At 47.3% G+C, this 24,667-nt stretch overlaps 2 protein-coding genes across 3 annotated transcripts; both read right to left on the reverse strand.

The window, feature by feature from the left end:
- Positions 1–5,187: 5,187 nt before the first annotated feature.
- LOC109732450 (7-deoxyloganetin glucosyltransferase) lies at positions 5,188–7,552 on the reverse strand. Of its 2 annotated transcripts, none has more exons than XM_020291627.4 (2): positions 6,511–7,552; positions 5,188–6,279 (listed from the first exon to the last, which is right to left on the reverse strand). In XM_020291627.4, exons 1-2 carry the CDS (start codon positions 7,187–7,189, stop codon positions 5,342–5,344), a joined length of 1,617 nt encoding a protein of 538 aa, XP_020147216.1. In that variant the 5' UTR covers positions 7,190–7,552; the 3' UTR covers positions 5,188–5,341. The 2 variants fall into 2 exon arrangements, with proteins under 2 accessions (XP_020147216.1, XP_020147217.1); XM_020291628.4 differs by having other exon boundaries at positions 5,188–6,276; positions 6,511–7,256.
- Positions 7,553–9,243: 1,691 nt separating this feature from the next.
- LOC109732451 (7-deoxyloganetin glucosyltransferase) lies at positions 9,244–22,526 on the reverse strand. The gene is made up of 4 exons (XM_020291629.3): positions 22,040–22,526; positions 19,136–19,204; positions 18,296–18,951; positions 9,244–12,802 (listed from the first exon to the last, which is right to left on the reverse strand). The coding sequence occupies exons 1-4, from the start codon at positions 22,509–22,511 to the stop codon at positions 12,521–12,523; spliced, it is 1,479 nt and encodes a 492-aa protein (XP_020147218.1). The 5' UTR covers positions 22,512–22,526; the 3' UTR covers positions 9,244–12,520.
- Between the last annotated feature and the right edge of the window lie 2,141 nt (positions 22,527–24,667).

Raw genomic sequence — 24,667 nt, forward strand, 5'->3', positions numbered from 1 at the left:
ATACTACAAGGGATGCAGTCGAGCAAACAACACGAAAAGGTAAAAAAAATATGATGTTTGTAGCGGGACCCTATTTAAGCATGATCTTGTAGAATGCTATTTACAGAGGAATATCCAGCCCACATGGTGTAAGCTGAGCATCTTCACTAAGTGCAACACTCGGCAAGAGGTTGCTGAGTATATTTGGGGCTTTGCAGAGTATTTTTGATATTATTATTTTTGCGGGTATAGTATTTTTTGATAGTTGACATGCATATAATAATTTTTCTGTAGTGTAATCATAGATGTGAATAAAGCTAGAAATGTCCAAGGTATTTCCATCATCTTGGTAATCTATGTAAATTATCACTCAAAAGATGACTGAAGTTTTAAAATGGAGAAGGATTGGTTGTCTTAATAAACGCTTCGAACACTCCAAACCATTTATTTACCGGCTTAATTTGCTTGTTTCAAGCCAGAAGCACCTCCTCGGTGAGCCAATTCAACCTTGTGCACCTCCTCGAGCACCATGTGGCCGCGGACAAGCATATTTTGCTCGAGGAGTGTAGGTGGCAATTGGGAAATTCGTCGATTCCAGTGGTGAATATAACAAGAAGTCAGGCTGCACATAAATTGCCACTTGAAGCACTTATGTCCATCAATTTCAATATTTATTATGTTGTAAAAATGAACTGATTTGTATATGGTTAGCCTTTTTTATTAGGCTGATCATAATGGGAGTAACTTAGCTAGTAACATAGCGTTTTTCAAAACAAATTTGCTTATGTGTCACATAGTTAATGAGGAGAGAGATATTTAGAGTAACATAATATGTTACTGTAACATAGCATTTTTTTGAGAAAAAATGAGTCTATAAGCTAATAAATGAAGCCACATATGACACTAGTACTATGTTGCTTTGCACTATGAAGGTAGTAACTTAAACTGCATGACACTAATATAAGTTACTCCCGTCATGACCAGCCTTATGGCGTAGTCTAACCATGTGTGGCTGAATTATTCAAACTTATTAGATCTGGACTCGGGCTTTTCTTAATGCCCATGTATTTATTCCATCTTGCTCACGCAATAATTTCACAAATCAGTGATTTCTATGAGATCAGGCGATCCCGGACACTATGTCAACAAGTAAGAAAAGAAAAAACAAATCAGGCTGCAAATACACTGCGCCTTCATGCACTTGGTTCGACCAAATCGATTCTTTATTCTAATTTACAGTGAAATGATTCGTCTCTGACAGGTTAGACTTCTTAATTATAATTCAGTCTAACCTTGTCGGAATTGCATCTTTCTAAATCTGAACATCGACTCAGACTCACACATTAATAACTGCACGCATTATTGTTTTCAATCGAGATTCGAGACACCGGCAATGACTCAGGCTAGTTATAGTGAGGTGTAACTTAAACTAGCGTCTGCGTATGGGAAAATACGAAGGAGAACCTGGTACCAGCGCATCCTATATGCAAAAAAAATAGTAATTGAAAAAAATTAAACAAAATTCAGAATATGTTTTGGTATCAAACATGATTAAATATTGTAGTCGTATAAAAATAATCGTCAGAGAAAGTCCTTTGTTGTATCCTGGGTCGAAGATTCGGTAACAAAAAGCTATATACAAGTACTATACACGCTATATTGTCGTTATAAACTTCTCTTTTTGCCATGAAGTCAATAAAATCATTTCTTGTCCAAACTTTTTATACAAGTACAATACTTGATCATGTTTGATTCTAAAGAAGATTTGAAAGTTTTTGAACTTTTTTTGAATTACCTTTTTTGGCGCATATAGGGTGTGCGGGTACCCGAGAGCAACAGTTCCGGTCCCCCATGCATATGGCACTAGTTTATGTTAGTACCTTCATAGTGCAAAGTAACATAAAAATAGTATCATAGATGATTGCATTTATTAGATTGTAGATTCATTTTGCTTTCGATTGCGTTATGTTACTCTAAACACCTTTCTTCTTATTAACTACATGCCATAAACTATTTTTCAAAAAAAATACTACATGCGATAAACATGTCTTAAAATGCGTTGTGTTACTAGTAAAGTTACTCTACATCGATTTTTTTTATTCTGATGTAAATTGAAATGATTCGTTTACGGGTGATTAGACTTTGTAATTATTATGCGATCTAACATTGATGAATCGAATCTTTCAGACGTACTAGGTGCTACTCCTCCACTTGCATGTTTATTAAGCTGAAAGTAATTTTGTCACTTTGCAACCTTTTTATCTGGGTCCAACCGCCCGGAGACCAAACCCGTGGGCTGCTATCTCCGGCTGGCGGCTACAATGGCTCTGTCGATAGCAAATAAAATGATGCTGCGCGCGCCCGCTGCCCGCCAAATGCGGCGGTGGTGGAGCCGGCCCACGACGATGTCGGCATGGGTTTCGATCCCTCCGGCATTGGTCCGATTGAACAGTTCTTTTGGCGTCTGTCCCCTCCTCAACTTCTTCTTGCATCTCTAACGCTGGCCTATAAATTCTCTTGCGCATCCGTATATGGACTGGGTTGCAAGTCCGTCGATATGGATGCGGGAGGCGGTCATTCAATGTTGTCTGCATACATTTTGAATTGCATTTTAACAGACCGGGCATAATTTATGTAAACATGGCAGATTTTCATATAAATTGAGCACATTTGTTATAATTCAGACATTTTTCATATAAATCAGACAAAATTCATTACATCTTGGATAATTTTTAACTAAACCATATTCTAAACCTAATCTAAATGATCGCCGGCGCCCGTTCCTCATGCTCGGCATGAGCCCCGAGAACTGAAGCTCCGGTTGTTGTCTTCGCCTTCTCCAGTTCCGCCTCGGCGCTCTCTAACTCTGCGTCCGTAGCCTCCACCACCGCAGCCTGAGCGCTAATCAGCCTATTAAGCCCGCCAAGCTTGGCTTCAGCGGAGGGGAAGAGCGGTAGCCTTCTTGGGACCCGAGCGGCGGTGACCAACCATGCACTACTCTTTGTCGCTGCGGTGGAGCTCGCAGACGTGCCGGCTCCGTGGTCGTGGCGGCGGGGCGCGGCCTTGGCAGAGCCAGCGATGCCATTCTCGTCGCTTGCCGAACACCTCATCCGCCACCTTGTCCATCTTCTCATAGGCGGCATGTAGTTCCACCTGATAATGGCAATACCATCAGTGGTCACGACAGATGTCGCAGGCGGAGCGGTGGGACTCGAGCAGCGCCGCCTGCTCCGCCATGCATGTCTGTGTCCGGCACGATGGCCATGCAGGCAGCGAGTTGCTCCTCCGCTTGCCGGTGCTCGTCGAGGAGACAAAGGTTTTAGGCCTTTTCGGCCTGCGCCTCCGGAACTTGGCCTCCCGCTCCTCCCGCACCATGTCCATATAGTGGGAACGTGCCTCGTCGATGGTGATACCGGCAATGCACCGGCGAGGAGGGTGGCGCTGGTTCGTCCTCGGCCGTGTCCTGCATTGGGACGTCGCTGCGTCCATCTGCCTGCCGTCCTGCCAGCCGGCAGCAATGGCGGCTATCTCCTTCTTCTGCTTGGACGAGAGTCCGTCCCAGAGGGCTTTGAAGCACGAGTAGGGCATGGTGGGCGTGGTGCGGAGAGGAGAAAGGGACCAGAGAAGAATCATTGTGGCTATGACCGGGGCTGTAGTTTATATAGCGGGTGGAAGGCAATGATGGGCGGCGGACGGATGGACGGGTGGCGCCGGGGTAGATTTCTCGGCAAGTGCATGTCATTATTGTAGGGCGACGGACGGCCATGGTGCCGTTTGAACGCAGAGCAGTCGCGTGCATCGGAAAGCGGCGCAGGCGGCGCTCTCTCGGCCGGCGCGCCACTTCAATGTCGGCGGCAGTGAAAGGTCGTGCCGGCTTTGGTCGGGCATGAATGTGGTACTGCTGCTCTGGAGCGGCGTTGACCGTTTTCGACGCGAGGCACGCGCAAGCGAGGGAGGGGGTTTGGGTGGACCAGGGCAGTCAAAATCAGATGTGGCACTGGTCCGGACGCACGCAAACACCCCCCCCCCCCCCCCCCACTTTGTCTTAATTTTACGGGAAAAAGTGCGTCCGGATCACCGAGCAAACTGATACAGGTCTGCGTTGGATGGAAAAACAAGTCCGAACCGCACGGTCCGAACATATGCGGGTGGGGTCCGCGTCGGAGATGCCCTTAGCTGTCTTCCCTAGTTTTTCGGTTTCTAAGCTAGTTCATCTATAATTAGTCTAGAATCTCAAATGAAGGAAGTGGCCTATAGGGGAAAGAGCGAAGTGGGCGGCACATGCGTGAAGCCTCCAAAAAACACAGGCCCTACATCGAGAACTACAACCGCACTTTCCGCATATCTCTGTTAAAAAAGCCAGTCGCACGTTCTCTATGCTCGTCTCAACGCAACATGGGGTCGACGGCCAAGGGTGCACTATGTGGATCGATGGGATCTTGGAGGCACTTGCTCTTTGATTGCTCTTTGATTGTACTATATGTCACACTATGCATGGGAGATAGCAGACCCAGACTTGGTTAAAGCAATGAACAGAACTACAGAGCCATATGAAAATCGACATATTTTCTCACCGCTAGATTCTGTACCGCATGCTGATTTCGTGACCATTTTGGTTACACTTTGGGCCATATGGGATTGAGCAGTGCTAGAGAGACGACGTGCACAATTTCTGCACGATAGATAGAAGCATCCATTATTTTTTTCGTTTCAATTTTATCGGATGTCCCCGAAGGGACGATAAAAGCATCCATTAGATCGCATTATGCTAGAAATCAACACGAATCTTCAAAAAATCGACTCTAAACTGTCGTGTGCAGCTTAGTTCTATATGGGACTCAAGGCGCACGGCGATACATGATCATGATTCATGAGTTCCAGAGCCCCCGGTCTACCCATCTTTCTATCCAAAGTTACATGGTTGGTCCTCATGCATCACATAATCATACTCCTGCTCAGAAACAACTGGTTCATGCTTTCGGTATAATGCTTTTGAAAGCAGGATGTCGAGTCAACCAACACCGAGTAAAAGCGAAGTATATTTGGGGTGTTGCAGATTATTTCTGATACTCGGCGTATAATAACATCCCTATAGTGTAAATCATACTCCCTCCATCTCACGTTTTTTGACACTATATTAGTGTCAAAAAACATCTTGCATTATGGGACCCAGGGAGTAGATGTGAATAAAGCTACAAATGTCCGAAGTATTTCAATCGTCTTTGTAGCAAATCTTGGTAATCCATGTAAATTATCACTCAAAACATGACTTAAGCTTTCAAATGGAGAGGAGTTGGTTACGTCTTAATAAACGCTTCAGACTCGCCAAACCATTTATTTTTACCAGCTTAATTTGCTTGTTTCAAGCCAGAAGCACCTCCTTGATGAGCCTATCAACATTGCGCATGGACCTTCCGCCATGCCGTGCAGAGGCCACAGCACTCTGGCGAAGCTCCAGCACGCGTCGTCGCATCTCACGCCCCTGCTCCCCCTCCATGGCCTCCCGTATCATGGCCTCCACCTCGGTCCTCCTCACGTCATCCCCAATCTCCATACCGATGCCCCACTCCGTACACTTGAAACGGCAGTTGGTCTGCTGCTCCGCGAAGAAGGGCCAGCACACCATCGGCACGCCGCCGCAGATGCCCTCCAGTGACGAGTTCCAGCCAGAGTGCGTGAGGAACACCCCTACGGCCTCGTGCTCCAGCACCTCCTGCTGCGGGCACCACGTCGACAGCATGCTCCGCCCCTCAGTTGCCGCATAGAACTCCGGCGGAAGTGCGGCCTTGACGTCGCCCTTGACGAGGTCAGGCCGCACGTTCCATAGGAAGGCGTAACCAGTGTTGGCCAGCCCCCACGCGAACTCCAGCATATGCTCCTTGGACATGACCGTGGTGCTCCCGAAATTGACGTGCACCACGGAGCGCGGCGGGCGGCCGTCGAGCCACCGGAGGGGAGCGTCCTGCTCCTTCCACAGGTTGGACCCAATGCCGGAGATAGGGCTCTCCTCCGGCACATTGTTGCGAGCCGTCAAATGGAGTGGCCCCGCCGTGTAGATGGGCGGCAGGAGCTTGGACATGGCATCAAGCAAGGGCGCGTCGAGCTCGTCCCAGGTGTTGATGACCACTGCCGACGCCTGCGACATGGCGGGTACCTCGTGGATGAAGAAGTTGAACATGATGTCATCGGGGTCCGTGGTGCGCAAATAGCTCGGGAGGTCACGTAGCCGCAGGTCCTTGGGCATCGCCGGGATCCAGTCGATGATCTTGTCCAAGTATCCATTGCTCAACTGAGCTTCTTCTGCACCAACAACAAATTAATTATACTAGCATGTAATGTTGCCATCAATTGAATTGTTCTATAATAAGTACTATGTCTGCGTCTAATTTAAATTCTTCAGATGCAACATATTTAGGAGTGCACAACGACATGCTAGACTTTGTACATACTTCAACAAAAACAAGAACAGACCTTGGTAGTTGAAGAGAGCTTTTTTTTGTCGTGCATGTAGAGAGAGACATACATACATACCTTTGAGAGGGACGATTCCACGGTCGAGTAGGTCCTTGTAGTGGTAGTAGCCCATGAAACCACAGGCGCTGGCGGTCCAGAGCACGGCGCAGCGGAGGCCGAGCTCACGCGCCACGCTAATGGCGAAGCTCGTGATGCTATCGGCCACCACGCAGGTAACAGGCGGCACGGCGCCACCGGAGGCCTCAGCCTCCTCGTTGAGCTTGACGACGAGCTCCTTGAACCTGGGACGGCAGGTGGTCATGGTGGAGTAGATCAGGGCGGGGGTGTCCCGCGAGGCCTCGGGGTCGGACGGAGGAAGGCCGTCGGCGATGGTGGCGAACCGGAACCCCGGCAGGCTGCAGAGCCTGTCCACGGCGGCCTGCGACTGCTGCGCGCCCAGCAGGCGGAGGTGGTTGAACTCGTTGTTGACGAAGGTGATGTGGAAGCCCCTGGTGTGGAGCAGCTTGGCCAGCTTCAGCATCGGCGTCACGTGGCCCTGCGCCGGGTACGGCATCATCACGGCGTGCGGCCTCTCGCCCGCCGGCGGCAAGGACCCCATCCTTGCTAGCGAGCTTGCTTCGCCTTGCTGTTGCTTCAGCTGGCTAGCTCTCTCACCCACAAGGCTACAAGCCTCAACGCTGTGTTGTGCGTTTGGCCGTATGCGGCTGTGCCCCATGGGCTCCTGACGCGATGGCATATAAAATCCGCGTGCTCACGGGTTGCTGGATCAGTCGGTCTCGATCTCGACTTCAGTAGCCGCCTGGCTTCTGCCGTTGGCTTCATGAATTATTGTTGTTGTGGGAGGAGGACATGGGACCATGCATGTGATCCGCACGTCCTTCCGTTTGTCTCGAATAGTTTGGCCCATTTGGTAACTTCAGACAACTGGCCTTTTTTAAGTAAGAAATATCATCTCTCACAAAGTTGCATCACACTTATTTTGGAACAGAGAAAGTATTTTTACTTGCTCTCGCACGAACCTATTATGGAAGCTCTATTAATATTTTTTATTTTTTAACACAGTATGGACGCAAGCGCTCATACATACGCATATACACTCAATCTATGAACGTATGCACGCACACCCTATCCCTATAAGCACCTTCGAAAGACTGAGCCGGCATATCATTTTGAGATTTACAAAGTCACCGTAAGCATCTCGTCGTCGACAGGAACGTCTCCTTAAACCCTGGTGGGCTGAGAATACCACTGTCTCTCCAACCATCGAACCACAGGTTGATTCGCTCTATATATGTTGGCAAGTATTGCATTTTCATTGAACCACAATAACCGGCGTACGTTCAGCGAGTACTTCTTCGGGAGCCCCCGCAAGGGTCATTTTTGGTGGACTTGGTGCAGTCTAAGCCGTCGCCACATGACGCGCTCTAGGCTCTTCTTCCGGAATTTTTCTTTTACTTTTTTGTACGCTTTTTCTGTTTTTAGAAGATTTTTTTCCTTTTTCTGGCTTCCGCTGTGGCTCTTGGAAAAGGAAAAAACGCATTTTTTCGTTTCGTGAGAGGCGTAGCTTTATTTCTCGTGTAGGCACGGATTTGCTTCCGCGAGAGGCACAATCGTACCTTTCGATAAAGGGAAAAAATGTGTTTTATTTTTTTTCTTTCCACAAGATGCACATATTTACTTATCATGAAAGCACGGATTTGCTTTGGTGAGAAGCATAGTCCTGCCTCTCGGAAAAGGGAAAATGTATTTTTTTTCCTTTCGCGAGAGGCACAGATTTACTTCTCATTGACGCGCGGATTTGCTTCCATGAGAGGCACAGTTGTGCCTCTTTGGGAAAAAAATCTGCTCCCTGTTCGGCTATTCTGTCCGTTTTTTTGGTGAAAAAAAGTTAATCGAAACCTATCAATATGCAATCTAGTTTTGAAGATCTTGACGTCATAAATACAATGGGGGAAACGATTCCAGATTTGGATGCACGGTTTACAAAAATACCCAGGCTGCGATAAGTGGCATAGTGATTGCGACAGGTAGCGCGCATGCAGTGCGCCACTTGTCGCAACCTGGGGAGGTGGAAATGACATTTGCAAAGAGTACTCCTTTATTAATGATTTCGGATAAAAGGAGGGAGCTTCGCACAGGCACGTGCCTGCTGGACCGCTCCACTCTGCCTGCTGCGGCCCATAATGTATCATCTAGTTTACTATACCGGGCTGGGTTTTTGGTTAGTTTTTATTTTACATTGAACTTTTTTAATATCCGTTGAACATTTTTTAATATATGTTGACCATTTTATTAATACACAAAGCATTTTTTATTATATTAGTATGTTTAATATACGGTGAATTTTTTCATAAAATATGAGTATATATGTTGAGAATTTTTTAATACACATTGAATCTTTCTAACATACGTTGAAATTTTTTGGAATACACGTCGAACATTTTCATAATATTTAACCCGGAACAAATTTGAAGACACACAATGAACATTATTGTATTCACTGAATAATTTCAAATATACGATGAACATTTTTATAATGGATGGTGAACTTTTTGTAGTATACCGTGAACATTTTCTTATTATCTCTACTACTTAAAAAGAACGTAAGGTTCCCATTTCACCTTTCTTTCCATCACCCCTTCGTCCAACCTTCCCCGTATAGTATTAAATCACACTAATTTACTTACCTTTTGAACCAATTTCACTTTAATTTACTTACCAAATTTCTGATCAAAATATAAGGTAAATTAGGGGCAGAATTGGATGAACATTTATATACACAATCGCATATTATGGGTAGGTAAATCACTTCTGATAAAAATATAAGGTAAATCACGGACAAAATTTGACGAACATTTATTTACATAAGCGCATATTATGGGCACGTAAATTACAAGCTAACATATTAGAATATTTATATCCCGTTGCAACGCACGGGCATTGTTCTAGTACTATGAAACAATTGGTAACACACAATGAACTTTATACTATATAATACCCAAAAAAATAAAAGAAAAAAGGGAAAGTAAGAAAATAAAAAATAAAAATAAAAGAAAATAAATACAAACAGAAACGAAAAAAAAGAAACAGCAAAGTAACCATGGGCTGGCCCAAACTGGGGCGTTGGGAGACCGCGCTTCAGCGAAGCCACAAATAGGAATTGCCCCTTGTAGGAGGCACTAATGAACTGTCTTCCCCACGGAGGAAACGCTCTTTTGCCCATTTAGTATGCCTCCCAGTACGATCAACATTTTGCAAACAAATTCAAAATTTTGCCATCTTAAAAATAACAGCTAATTCGAATTATCACTAGATTAAGGTTTCAGATACCTAAATATGGTGTAGTAATTTTACTCTAAATAATCTCCATCGCCAAAAAAAAATTTACTCTACAAAAGAATTTCAAAAAATTGTGACTGGCATATTGGATTACGAAAAAGAATTTATGAATTTTGCAGGAAAATGTTTCATGACATATGCATGCCATGTTTGTGACTACATTTTCTCTCTAGTTTTTCCATGAACCAATACCAAATGCCATGTGATTAAAATTTTCCTTAAAATATGAATATATACATTGAACCATTTTTTAATACCCATTGAACTTTTTGTAATATTTGTTGAACAATTTTTTCATACACATTGAACATTTGCGTAATATACCCTGAACAAATTTCAAAACACACAGTGAAAATTTGTATATTATTGAACAAATTCAAATATACGATGAACAATTTTATAATGCATGGTGAACTTTTTGTAGTATACCGTGAACATTTCATTTATATACGATGAAAAGTTTTCTAACCAGCTCATATAGTAGACAAAAAACACATAAATGTGAAAAAAAAGGAAAAATGAAAATAAGAGAAAATAAATAGAAAGAGAAACAGAGAAAAAGAAACATAAAAGGAAAAACGGAGAGACCATGGTCCGGCACAAACTGCCGCTCACGAGCGTCAAATAGGAATAACCCTATTGAGGAGGCACCAATGAGCTATCTTTCCCACGGGTCAAGCAAATTGTTTCGATCGCTACAAGAACCACCCCCGCACTAGGCCAAGATAGCCCATTTAGTATCCCTCCCAGCACAATCAATATTGCAGAATATTCCAAAAGTTTGCCATCTTACAAACAACAGATAATTTGAATTATCACAAGATTAAGGTTTCAAATACCTAAGGTTTTGTAATTCACTCGAAATAATCGCCATCTCCAAAAAACCTGCAAAGACTTTTATGAATTTTGCAGTGAAATGTTTCATGCCATATGCCATTCTGCATGAATTGCAATGTTTGTGACTACATTTTCTCTCTATTTTTTCATGAAGCAATACAACATAACATGTGACAATACAAAAAATTATAACAGTTTGACATTTTACAGTTACATATTACACAAAAATAAGTTTTGCCAAAGTTTTGATAAAACAAAATTCATAAATTTTTCATGTGACATTGCAAATTTATAAATAGTTCACACCTCTTTGCGGGGGCCAAACAAATATGAATTTGCCATGTGAGCAGAAAATATTTCTTATAAAAATGCCATATTTTTTGACACAAAAGGTATAGTGTTGATATGTAAAATGAAGTAAAATTATGTAAATTTGCCATGTAGTCGGAAACACATTTCCCATGGTGTGTAAAATAAATTTGCCACGCCACCAACAATAAAACTACCATGATCTAATTAAAAAATCATGGTCTAATTAAAAAAATCATGGTCTAAGTAAAGATAAAAAATAGTTAACTCAATAAGAGAGAAAAGGGAACCATGACTTGATTTCTCTTTGTCATTGCTCCATATTGGATTTTCATAAGGTGTGCGCCGCCGACATCGATGCATCCCCTCACTCCTCAACATTATGTCTCCGCGAAGAAACATAAAAAAAGAAGCCACAAAAGAAATAGAAACTGAACCTGAAAAAAAGAAACATAAAAAAGAAGAAACAACAAAGCGGGCGTGGGCTGGCCCAAACTGGGGCGTCAGGAGGCCGCGCTTCAGCGAAGCCACAAATAGGAATCGCCCCTTGGAGGAGGCACTAGTGAACTATCTTCCCCACTGGAGAAGCGCTCTTTTGCCCATTTAGTATGGCTCCTAGTACGATCAACATTTTGCAAACAAATTCAAAATTTGCCATATTAAAAACAACAGCTAATTTGAATTAGCACTAGATCAAGGTTTCGGATACATAAATAAGGTATCGTAATTTTACTCCAAATTATCGCCATCGCCAAAAACAAAATATTACTCTACAAAAAGTTTTCAAAAAATTGTGACTGGCATATTGGATTACAAAAAAGAATTTATGAATTTGCCATGTGACATTGCAACTTTATAAATAGTTCACACCAATTTGCAGGGGCAAAACATATATGAATTTGCCATGTGAACAGAAATATTTCATAAAAATGCCATAATTTTGGACACAAAAAGGTATAATTTTGCCATATGAAATGAAGTAAAGTCATGTACATTTGCCATGTAGTGGGAAGCACATTTTTCATGGTGTGTAAAATAAATTTGCCACGCCACCAACAATAAAACTACCATGATCTAATTAAAAGAATCATGGTCTAATTAAAAAAATCCATGGTCTAAGTAAAAATAAAATAAATTAGTTAATTCTATAAGAGAGAAAAGGGGGCCATGACTTGATTTCTCTTTGTCATTGGTCCATATCGGATTTTTCTAAGGTGCGCGCCGCCGCGGACGTTGGTGGATTGGTGAATCCCATAGTGGTCAATGGACATGCGGAGGCATTCTTCACCTTTTGCCAGTAGCAAGCAACACATGGGTATTATATGGTAGATGAGATGGAGGCGATGCCCATCATCATTACAAGTCCGGAGAATTACAAGTCGGTGTAGGGAGGGGCCCATGAAAGCCCCGTGCTTGAGTGTGATGACCACACTCATTGGCTTGGGATTGATCATTGTGTCACGAGCAGGTGAACAACATGACCACCATCGACGACAATGACGAAGAGAAGAAGTGGCACACAGATGAGTGCTCGCGCTTCAGGCTCTGCAAACCATTTATGTACCACTTTAATTTGCTTATTTCAAGCCAGCAGCACCTCGTGGATGAGCCTATCGACATTCCGCATGGACCTTCCGCTAGGCCGTGCGGAGGCCACTGCACTCTTCTGGAGCTCAATCACGCGCCTTCGCATCTCCCACCCCTTCTCCCCCTCCATGACCTCCAGTAGTATGGCTTCCACCTCGGCCCTTCTCACGTCGTCCCCAATCTCCATGCCGATGCCCCACTTCGTACACTTGTAGCGGCAGTTAGTCTGTTGCTCTGCGAAGAAGGGCCAGCACACCATCGGAACACCGCCGCAGATGTTGTTATGCTCCCACTCGAATCTTAACAGCACAGAGAGGAATTTGGGATATAAGTCTCGATCGATCTAGGGTTCTAGGGAGAAGGAAAGGGGATCGAGAGAGAAGTGCGCCGCCGCCAGCCTATTACTTTCTCCCCACCTCGTGCAGGAGGCCTCGAGGCCTACTTAACCTTACCCTTGTTTCCCAAGTGTGGGCTGGGAACTTGCTGTCGGGCTTCACTTCGCGTCGCGGCCGTTCTGGGCCGTCGGGTGGTGCGGCAGCCTGGCCCGTAGTCGTTGCTGTAGGTGGGGACAGGGTGGCAGGGACCGTAACATCCCCTCCCCCTTGAGACACAGCTTGTCCCCAAGCTGGTGCACCCGGGAAGTGGTGCTGGAGCTCGGCGATGTCTTCCCAAGTCGCCAACTCCGAAGGCTGGTCAGTCCAGCGAACTCGGACTTGTGGCGTGCTGTTGCCCCTCGCTGGACGACTCGGTGCTCTAGGATCTCCTCCGGTACCGGACTTGCCGCTGCTGCTGTTGCAAGTTGCTCCAGGCTTGCTCCGTCGGAGGTACTGCTTGACGAAGCTGGGAGACATGAAACACCGGGTGCACAGTGCTGGAGTCTGGAAGCTGAAGCTTGTAGGCCACCGCTCCCACGCGTTGAAGTATCTTGTATGGGCCAAAGTACTTGAAGGCCAGCTTCTGGTTGGTGCGGGTGGTCACCGAGCGCTGCACATAGGGCTGTAGCTTGAGGAATACCCAGTCATCGACGGCGAAGACATGGTCGGATCGGTGCTTGTCTGCTGAGTCCTTCATTTGCTGTCGAGCGCGCAGGAGGTGTTGCCTGATTAGCGCCTCCATCTGGGCTCGGTCTTGCAGCCACTCCGCGAGATCTGGTAATGCGTAGGCCACTGGGTCCACGATGCTGAAGAAACGCGGAGCATGGCCATAGAGAACTTCGAACGGAGTCGCTCCCAGCGCCGAGTGTGGTGAGGTGTTGTACCAAAACTCCGCAAGGGCCAGCCACGCATGCCATTTGGTAGGACATGCATTGACGAAACAGCGGAGAAAGGTTTCCTGGCATTGATTGACCCGCTCCGTTTGTCCATCCGTCTGAGGGCGTCGTGTTGTACTCATCCGAAGCTTGGTGTGAGTGAGGCGAAAGATCTCCTTCCACACAGTACTGGTGAAGACCGGGTCACGATCCGAGACTATGGACTCCGGCAACCCCATGAAGCTTGTAGATGTTCGACACAAAGGCCTGCGCCACTTGAAAAGTTGTGAAGGGGTGAGACAAAGCAACAAAATGGGCATACCTGGAGAACTTGTCGACGACCACAAGAATGGAATTGAACCCCGAGGACCGAGGAAGGCCTTCGATGAAGTCCATTGTGATCATTTGCCACGCCTGGGTCGGCACTAGAAGTGGCTCGAGGAGGCCTGGATAACGTACCCGCTCCGGTTTGGCTTGTTTGCATTGTTGACATGCCTCCACGAATAGTCGGACGTGATGTTTGAGCCCCGGCCAAGTGAACAGGCGCCTGACACGTCGGTAGGTCGCGTTAAACCCAGAATGGCCTCCGATCGCTCCGGTGTGTAACGCTTCGAGCACCTGTTTCTGTAGGGGCACATTGTCTCCCAGCCATACCCGACCGTTCTGTCGAATGATGCCATCCCGCAGCTGATATCCATCTTGGGAATCTTGCGTTGTTGCCAGTCGAGCCAACAGACGTTGTGCTGAAGGATCGGTCTGATAACCCAGCTGAACTGCTTCAAGCCAGGCAGGCACTGCCGTCGTAATGGTCGCGAGATCTCCCTGTGGAGGGCCGGGAAGGCGGGAGAGAGCGTCAGCTGCCCGGTTGTCGGCACCTCTCTTGTACACAATGCGGTATCGCAAGCCGAGCAGTTTGACCATGATTTTCTGCTGCCATGGAGTGGATAGCCGCTAATCCTCTAAATGAATGAGGCTTCTTTGATCAGTATGAATGATGAATTCATCATTTTGGAGATAGGTGCGCCAATGATCGACGGCCATAAGGATAGCCAGTCCTTCTTTTTCATAAGTAGAAAGCATCCGGTTGCGCAGCCCCAACGCGCGACTCAGGAAGCCAATCGGATGCTTCTCCTGCATCAAAACCGCTCGAATGCCCAAATCAGACGCATCCGTTTCCAGCTCAAAGGTCTTGGAGAAATTGGGCAGAGCCAACACCGGGGCAGTGACCAACGCTTGTTGTAGGGCCCGGAATGCGCCATCTTCCAGATCAGTCCAGCGGAAGATAGTACCCTTCTTGAGCAGATCTGTGAGTGGCCGGGAGATGATAGCGAAACCACGGACGAATTTGCGGTAATAACCGGCCAACCCGAGGAAACCCCTCACTTCCTTCACATTGGTCGGGACCGGCCACTTTTGCACTGCTGCAATGTTTTTCCCATCGGTGCGCACCCCGTCGCCGCTGATCTCATGACCCAGGTAAAGCAGCCTCGGGCTGGCAAATGTGCACTTGCTGTACTTGATCTTCAATTGATGCTCTTGCAGTAGCTGAAATACTTGACGTAGCAGCCGAATATGCGAGCTCAGGTCTTTGCTGTAGATGAGGATATCGTCGATGAAAACAAGCACTCCATGGCGCAGCAATGGTGACAAGACAATGTTCATGCCGCCTTGGAAGGTTGGTGGGCCACCAGTTACTCCATATGGCAGTACCTTGAACTCGAAATGGACATGCTGTGTTTTGAACGTTGTCTTATGCTCATCCTCGGGTCGCATCCGGATTTGATGGTACCTTGCCCGCAGGTCCAAGCTGGTGAACAGGCAGGCTCCCGCTAGCTCGTCGAGCAGCTCCTCAATGATAGGAAGGGGGTAATGATTCTTGACAGTCACTGCGTTGAGATGTCGATAATCCACACAAAAACGCCACGTGAGGTCCTTCTTCTGAACCAACAACACCGGAGAAGCAAAAGAACTCGTGCTAGGCTGAATGATGCCTTGAGCTAACATATCAGCTACTTGACGTTCGATTTCATCTTTTTGCGCTGGACTGTGTCGGTACGGGCGCAAGTTGACAAGCCGTGCCCCGGGCACCAGAGGGATAGCATGATCAAAATCTCGTTGTGGTGGCAATCCTCGCGGTTCCTCAAACAACACCCCGTACTGCTCAATCAGTTCCCCAATCGCTGACGGAATGGGTGGTCTTTCCATGTCTTCAGTTGTTCCACAAAGTTGCACGACTCGAGTCACTGCCTCTTGTTCCAGCAAACTGTGCAATTCAGCCCCTGAAATCAAATCACAACGGGTGACATCCGCTCGAACACCGGTGAGATGCACTTGCTTGTCCTTGTACACAAAGTCCATGGTCTTTTGTAACCAATGTACTTTCATTGGGCTATGGCACGCCAGCCAATCAATGCCCAAGATGACATCATAGCACCCCAGGGGTAGAACCTTGAGATCCGAGGCAAAATCAATCCCCTGAGAACGCCAAGCACACGCCGGTATCTCTTGATCACAATGCAGAACTCCACCATTGGCCACACGTACCGAAATGGCACGTTTAGCTTGCTGCACCCCTTGAAGGTGTTGAGCCAAAGATGAGCTGACAAAACTGTGTGAGGATCCAGAGTCCACAAGCATGAGCACTTCCCGCTGCTGTACCCAACCATGCAAACGCATTGTCGTCGGTTATTCAGCCCCTTCAATTGCTTCCCTGGAGAGGACACAACAATCAGCCTCACTGGTCGACGCCTCCACATTTGGTGTATCAGGTGATGGTTGGTGAAGCATCTCGATGAGCTCCTCGACCACGTGAAGCTGCACTGTGGGAGCACAGCGATGATCGCGCCCCCAACGCTCGCCACAAGTGAAGCAAAGGCCCTTGGCGCGACGATACGCCCGCAGGGCCGCCAGCCGGTCGTCACTAGCTGGCGGTCGAGGCGTGTCGAGGGTGCCGCGGTCGTCTTGGCGCATGTCGCCAGGGGCGCCGCCTGCCTTCGTAGGTGGAGGAGGCAGCGGCAATGTTGTGCGAGGAATCGCCCGCCCTCCTGCAGACGTGGAGAAGGACGCAGGAGTATGTCGTTCATCTCGCCAAAATGTGTCCACCACCTCTTCCTGTAAACAAGCAAGATCCACAGCAGTATCCAGGTTTTGGGGGCGATGAAGCACGACAGCAGCACGGATATCACGTTGCAAGCCGTCAAGAAATTGAGTAACAAAAAATGCAGGATCCCATGAAGTGTGATGCGCTAACAGGTTATGCATGATTTGTGTGAATTGTTCAGCATACTCTGCTACGGTGCCAGTTTGTTTCAGCCGATTAAACTGTCTCAGGAGGTTCTGAAACTCCTCACGACCAAACTGGGTGCATATAGCAGTGGCAAAATCGCCCCAATCCTGATAATGCAAATGCGCTTGCGATGATTGCAACCAAGTGAAAGCGCTCTCTGTAAAGTACATAGCGGCACAACTAACCCAAGTATCTGGACTAAGCGTGCAAACCCGGAAGTAGGCCTCGCATTTGAGACGCCACGCCCTCGGGTTATTCCCATCAAACAGAGGAAAATCGAACCGTGGTGGTGGTGGCATTCGAAGGTACCCACGGTCCCCGGAAAACGACTGCTCGCCATGGTGATAGAAGTCGGACGTACCAGTGGCCGGAGGTAATCGAGGGGTGCGGATCTCCCCTGATGATTTCCCCCGAAGATCAGCGAAAACGCCGTGGCCATCGGGCCCGTGACCAGTGTCACCACGAACTGGACGTCGACGGCGCGCGGATGGAGCGCGTCGGCCGTCAGTGGCGGAGGTCGCGGTCGCACCCCCTCCACGAGTTGGGGAAGCAACGGCGGAAGCTCGCTGAGCCGCAGGGGAGGAGGAGGTGGAGCAGTCGCCGCGGCCTTGTCCGCTGGCACTGTGGTGGTGGCCTTGTCGATCTGAGTCCACAAGTGACCCACCTCCGATTGGATCTCCTCCACGGACTGCTCGATCAAGGGGCGCCACCCTTGCAGCTCGTGGACGACGGGGTGGATGTCTTCGATTTTGGTGGTGAGGGCCGCGATTGCCGCGGTCAGATCAGCGATTGCCTTGGTACCGCTCCTCCATCGCCGTGGCCTTGCCTTTCCGCGTCTGGATGATAGATGGAAATCGCCCAGCCAGATTTGGGAGGGTGGAGAAAATTTTTGGGTGGATCGGACGGGCTCTGATGCCAATTGTTATGCTCCCACTCGAATCTTAACAGCACAGAGAGGAATTTGGGATACAAGTCTCGATCGAGCTAGGGTTCTAGGGAGAAGGAAAGGGGATCGAGAGAGAAGTGCACCGCCGCCAGCCTATTACTTTCTCCCACCTCGCGCAGGAGGCCTCGAGACCTACTTAACCTTACCCCTCGTTTCCCAAGTGTGAGCTGGGAACTTGATGTTGGGCTTCACTTCGCGTCGCGGCCGTTCCGGGCCGTCGGGTGGTGCGGCAGCCTAGCCCGTAGTCGTTGCTGTAGGTGGGGCCAGGGTGGCAGGGACCGTAACAGATGCCCTCGAGTGACGAGTTCCAACCGGAGTGCGTGAGAAACACCCCTACGGCCTCGTGCTCTAGCACCTTCTCCTGTGGGCACCACGTTGAGAGCATGCTCCGCCCCTCGATCGCCACAGAGAACCCAGACGGAAGTGCGGTCTCGTCGTCACCCTTGACGAGGTCAGGCCGCACGTTCCACAGGAAGGCATAGCCTGTGTTAGCCAGCCCCCACGCGAACTCCAATAAATGCTCCTTGGACATCACCGTGATGCTCCCAAAATTGACGTAGACCAGGGAGCGCGGCGGCCGGCCGTCGAGCCACCGAAGGGGTGCGTCCTGCTCCTTCCACAGGTTGGACCTGATGCCGGCGAGGGGGCTCTCCTCCGGTATGTTGTTGCGGACCATGAGATGGAGCGACCCCACTGTGTAGATAGGCGGCAGGAGTTTGGACATGGCGTCGAGCAGGGGTGAGTCGAGCTCGTCCCATGTGTTAATGACCACCGCCGAGGCCTGCGACATGGCGGCCGTCTCGTGGACGAAGAAGTTGAACATGATATCATCGGGGTCCGTGGTACGGAAGAAGGTCCGGAGGTCACGTAGCCGCATGTCCTTGGGCATCGTCGGCATCAGGTCGATGGTTGTGTCCAAGTATCCATTGCTCAACTGCGCCTCTCCTGCACCAACAATAAATAAATTATAATATGTTGCCTCTGAGTCAATAAAGTTCACCCTTTGTTGAAAAAAAAATTACCTCCATTTTAATATCAACGTGCACACAGCTAGCCAACGAACATGGGTTACTTGAAGAAATTCGATTTTCTTGTGTAAATATATAGAGAGACATGCATATATATTTACCTTTGAGAGGGAAGAGCCCACGGTCGAGTAGATCCTTGTAGTGGCAGTAGCCCATATACAGGGCCGGTCCTGAGATTTCGGGGGCCCGGGGCAAACTTAAAATTGGGGGGCCCTAATATACGAGCCATTGTAATATACGTGTGCATATATATATTTGTCTAAAAACACACACACACACACACACACACACACACACACACACACACACACACACACATATATATATATATATATATATATATATATATATATATATATATATATATATATATATATATATATAAAATCAGTAACACTTGAATTCAAAATCTGTATGCGTATCAAAAAAATATACATAATACCGTAAAAAATTTCTTCTAACATTCCTCAATGCAAAGTCGCTTATGATGGGGTCGATGTCAATCTCATCCAATAATTTCTTCTCGATGCATAATGTAGCCAAACCATTTAACCTTTCTTGAGTCATTGTTGACCTAAAATAATTCTTCAACAATTTCAGCTTTGAAAAGCTTCTCTCGGCCGATGCGACCGTCATAGGCACAGTAAATAAGATGCGATAAGCAATGGAGATATTCAGATAACAATCAACTTCTCTAACATGCCCAAAAATCTCCATGGCAGACATTACGCCATTTGGCAAAGTGAATCTCATAATCTTCAATTCAGAAATAAGATCATATACCTCTACATCAGATGAACCATCAAGAGAGAATGTTTCTGCAAATTTTGTGCAACACTCTTCAAGTTCATTATCACTTAATGACTTCAGGGTGCCCGAGCTCAATAAAAATCCAAAGATATCTTTGAACACCATTAGTTCTTTAAATCTATCCTTCAAAGAAGTGACCGCCATATCAACCAAAACAAAAAAATATTTAACACGAAAAGCCTTCTCAGCTTCTAGAATTTCTTCTTGACAATCACTTTCACCAAACTGTCTCTTCCTCTTAGCACGACGTTTCATTGGAAACACGGGATCAATTCCTATTTCAGTCGCAATTCCTTTGGCGATGGTCAAACTTGAAGAAAACCCATCATCTCTGTACTTCTCAAAATATTATGTTATACTTTTTATTTGCTTCAAAGCAGAGTCAATACACATGGTTGACGATTGCAGCATCTTGCTAACTTTATTTACAGCAAACAGAATATCATGCCAGATAATCATACCAACTAGAAACTCAAAGCGACCAAGTGCATCAAATAAATTTTTTGCTGTAACACTTTTGATTCGACTCTCCCAGCGAGTGTTAGACAATGATTTCACAGTCAAACTAGGAACATGTTTAAGCAAAACATTCCACCTTTTCGTAGAACCAGCAAATAATATATATATGCGCGCTGAACAATTCCAAAAAATGAAACAGCTTTCTCACATGTTTTTGCCATATCACAGAGAGTGAGATTAAGACTATGACAAGCACATGGCATGTATAATGCTCTTGGATTCACATCAAGTAACCTAGATTGTACCCCTCGGTATTTTCCTTTCATGTTAGAACCATTGTCATATCCTTGACCCCTTATATCATTAATATTTAAGCCAAAAGTCTCCATAGATTCAAGCAGTACTTTAAAAATCCCTAAGCCAGAAGTGTCATCAACCTTCAAGAACCCCAGAAAATACTCCTCAATTTTTATTTTCCCATCCGACAAATTAACACAACGAACTAAAAAAGTCATTTGTTCTTGATGACTGACATCAGGGGTACAATCTAGGATAACAGAGAAATACTTGGCCTCTTTAACAACCTTTATGATAGAACATGTGATGTCAGCAGCCAAAAGAGATATCAACTCGTTCTGAATTTTATGACTGAGATAATGGTAATGAATTTCTTTGTTCTGGATACGTCTAAGGTGGTCTTCCTGCATCATCTACACGGTATTCCATTTTATTCTCTTCCTCTCTCATTGGCCCTTTCTCAACTAATACATCTCTTGCTTTATTGTCAAGATTATCCCAATTTCTTGGATCATAAATATCAGGAGTATAGACTGGTTCATCAACACTAGGAGACTGTTCTTGTGCATCCGATGAATTACCTACATTCTCGGAGCCACTTACATTGCTGTCGTCGATGTTGGTTTCGACATTTTCTTCTTGCTGATCGGATTCTGAATTCACATTAGTTTGTTGCTCTTCCTCTATGGCAATTATTGCCAACTCATCACCTGGGTTTATCGAAGTAGTGGAAGTACTCTTGTAATATAAGTGCAGATGCCCATGCTGTGATTGTACCAATTTATCTACGGCCTTCTTCTTTTTCCTTTTTTTACTACCCGATGCATATGTCCTGTTTCTCGGAGGCATGCTAACACACAATCCTGAAAAGTAATTTTTGCATCAATTATTGAACAGTACCACATACGCATCAAGGAAACGGCCAAACGCAAATATAATATACCTGGTTCTGCGTCAGTCCGTGTGCTATTTGCAGCGCCTAGACTCGGAGAGCAATGAGCAATTGACCAAGCGTGAGGGCCCCCTGAATTGAAATCAGCTGTGAACTGGATTAGGAAGGAGATTAGGAGAAGAGAATTAGAAATTAGCAAGAGCCAGATGGGAGTGGGCAGACCTGCAGTACGGCGTGTTGCGGTGTCGCCGTGTCGGCGACGCCGGGCGGCGGCCTAGGCCCTAGGGCTGGGAGCCTGCGTGATGAGACGGGTCGAACTGTCGAGTATCCTGCCGCATATTGTTGTCTTTTTTTTCACGTGGAGGACGAAGGAAAGCAATCGCTAATCAAGTCGCGCATGTCGCTAATCCTGCCGCTGCTGCTCGTATCTCTTGCGATCCTGTGCGTGTGCGTGAAAGGCTTTGACTATTTTGTTTGACATGGTCCTACAGCCTGCTATACGTATGTACCTAGTACATACCTGGGTGGGGGCCCCTACCCATATAACCACAGGCGCTGGCGGTCCAGAGCGTGGCGCAGCGGAGGCCGAGCTCCCGTGCGGCGCCAAGGGCGAAACCCATGCAGCTATCAGCCACCACGCAGGTTACAGGCGGCAGGGCACTATCGGAGGCCTCGGCCTCCTCGTTGAGCTCGACGACGAGCGCTTTGAACCTCGGGAGGCAGGTGGTCATGGTAGAGTAGCACAGCGCGACGACGTCCTGCGTTGCCTCACGGTCGGACGGCGGAAGGCCGTCGGCGATGGTAGCGAAACGGAACCCCGGCAGGCCATGTAGCGCTTCCGCAGACTGGGAGCGCAGCAGGCGTCGGTGGTTGAACTCGTTGTTGACGAAGGTGACGTGGAAGCCCCTGGCGTGGAGCAGCTTGGCCAGCTTCAGCATCGGCGTGACGTGGCCCTGCGCAGGGTAGGGGATCATCACGACGTGCGGCTTCTCACCCGGCGCCAGCGACCCGATCTCCATGGCTTCCTTCCTAGCAAGCTTGCTTCACCTTTGTTGCTTCAGTTAGCTTTCTTGTTACTCACTACCCAGAGCGTTGCCTTGTCCCTGTGCCCGGCCATGTTGGTATATAACATGGCTGGCGGGCATGGAGGCCTACGTAAACGTCACGGCGTGCTCATGACTCGTAGATCGGCGTGCCGTAACAGGTCGTTGGATCAGTCGATCAACACTTCAATGGCCGCCTGCTGTCATTAGCTTCATGAATTATTTTTGTTGTGAGGGGACGACGGGACCATATGCATCAGATCCGCACGTCCATTCATTTTCTTACGGCGAATAGTTTGGCGCATTTGCTATTTTCCAGACCACTCATCCTTTTCTTGCTAACCTTACACTATAACAAGTTAATTGCATCTTCTTCTTTTTTTGCAAGCTCTCGCACCTGTCACGGAAGTGCAAGTTTAGTGGACAATGCTTCGGTGCCTTAAGGCACCTACCTTTATGTCTATGACATGTGGGTCTAACAGATGGCTGGCCCATATGTCAGTGACCCAAACGCAGGTGCTTTAAGGCACCGAAGCTGCGTCCAAGTTTAGTGTACTACTCCCTCTGTCAGGTGACTCGTGGTGTCGCTGACATGCGTGGGCCCGCTCGCTAGACAGCTACTACCTCCATTCCATGATATGAGACGCTAGCCTACCAAATTTGTAATGGAGGTAAACTAGCCTGCCAAAATGTTTTATAGTTTGGAATGGAGCTAGTACATATTAGCCACTCGGTCAAGGTGGTCTACATCAGAGGATTTTTCTCGCTTAAAGCATCTACAACGTTGACCCGTAAATTTCCTCTCGCATCCATGCACACTGCCCGCATACATTTCAACCATGGTCCAAACTAACCGGATGGAATTCATGCAAACTAGACGCTATTTATCAAAGTTTGGATAGAAAAAAGCACAAATCATCCAAACTCGATGAGGTAATCGGATATCCAAAAGTTTTTCATCAACAAATCATGTCGTCCCACACATACTGCCCCTTCAGCTTCGTCCAATAGTGTGTGTACGTAAATGGCTGTCCCTCTGTCCTGTGGTACATCACGGCAGCGCATGCGGGCTACATAATGTGTAGACCAACATTGAGTGAATGAATGATTTGAACAAGTTGAGCAAGAAGAAGCAAAACTTACAATCTCATCCACTGCTGCGTGCAATGGTCACCTTGCCTCCAGCTAACCAACCACGTGACAAAACTTGATGATGATGGTCTGGATGGTGTATCATCGATACGATAACGACCCCATATTGCGTTCTTGAATGATGTGCATGTCGTAGGACGCAATGTGCTTTCGTGTGTGAGACGATTTATGCACTTGCTGCCAAAAGGCCCCCACTCTTCTCCTGCCTATGAAATTCGCATATACGGCCAACCATGCATCTTACAACAGCTCATCCTCCATGGTCAAGTACCCCGGCATCCTTCGTACTCTAAAAAAATGACATGGCGTCCGAATTAATCTAAATGGCATTTGACTGAACATCAGTCGGGCGTGGTGTCCGCTATGGAGGTCGTCGACAGGGGGGCGGGGTGTACCTGGGTACAAACGGCTCCAGGGTGGACAGCGTCGTCGTACAAGGCGAGTGAGCGCTTCGGTGCTTGTTGCGGACGTCCAGCAAGGCCTCTGTGGCGGCCGGAGAGGTACAGCGGCGACGGCGGAGGTGAAGGCAAGGGGGAGAAGGGGTGGTGTGGAAGGAGATGAGACCAGGAGGGGGAATTTAGCGTGCCTCGGGTGTTGGACTCCTACGTGGCTGTTGTCCGGGCTCGCGCACACACACTTTGTCTTCACTCCGCGAGAGAAAGTGCCTCCGAACCAATACAGGCCCGTTGGATGGCACAACACGTTCAGACCTCACGATCCAAACGGTTGCGGATGGTTTGAGCGGCCGCGTTGGAGGTGCCCTTACGTCCACATCGAATAGATATTTTTTACTTGACCCGCTAATCCATCCAAAAGAACCGAGAATTTAACCATATCCGCACAATACAAAAAAACAAACGTAGCTGGAAAACGAGAACCTCATACTAGTAAACCCTTCCACATGCTCATGCTTGTCAGCATCAAAACGGCTGAAGAAAGAACCCGCATCAGTGTGGAAGATCTCTTTTCGGTTCCGGTCG

The sequence above is a fragment of the Aegilops tauschii genome, chromosome 7 (genome assembly GCF_002575655.3).
Source record: "Aegilops tauschii subsp. strangulata cultivar AL8/78 chromosome 7, Aet v6.0, whole genome shotgun sequence".
Classification (NCBI taxonomy): domain Eukaryota; kingdom Viridiplantae; phylum Streptophyta; class Magnoliopsida; order Poales; family Poaceae; genus Aegilops; species Aegilops tauschii.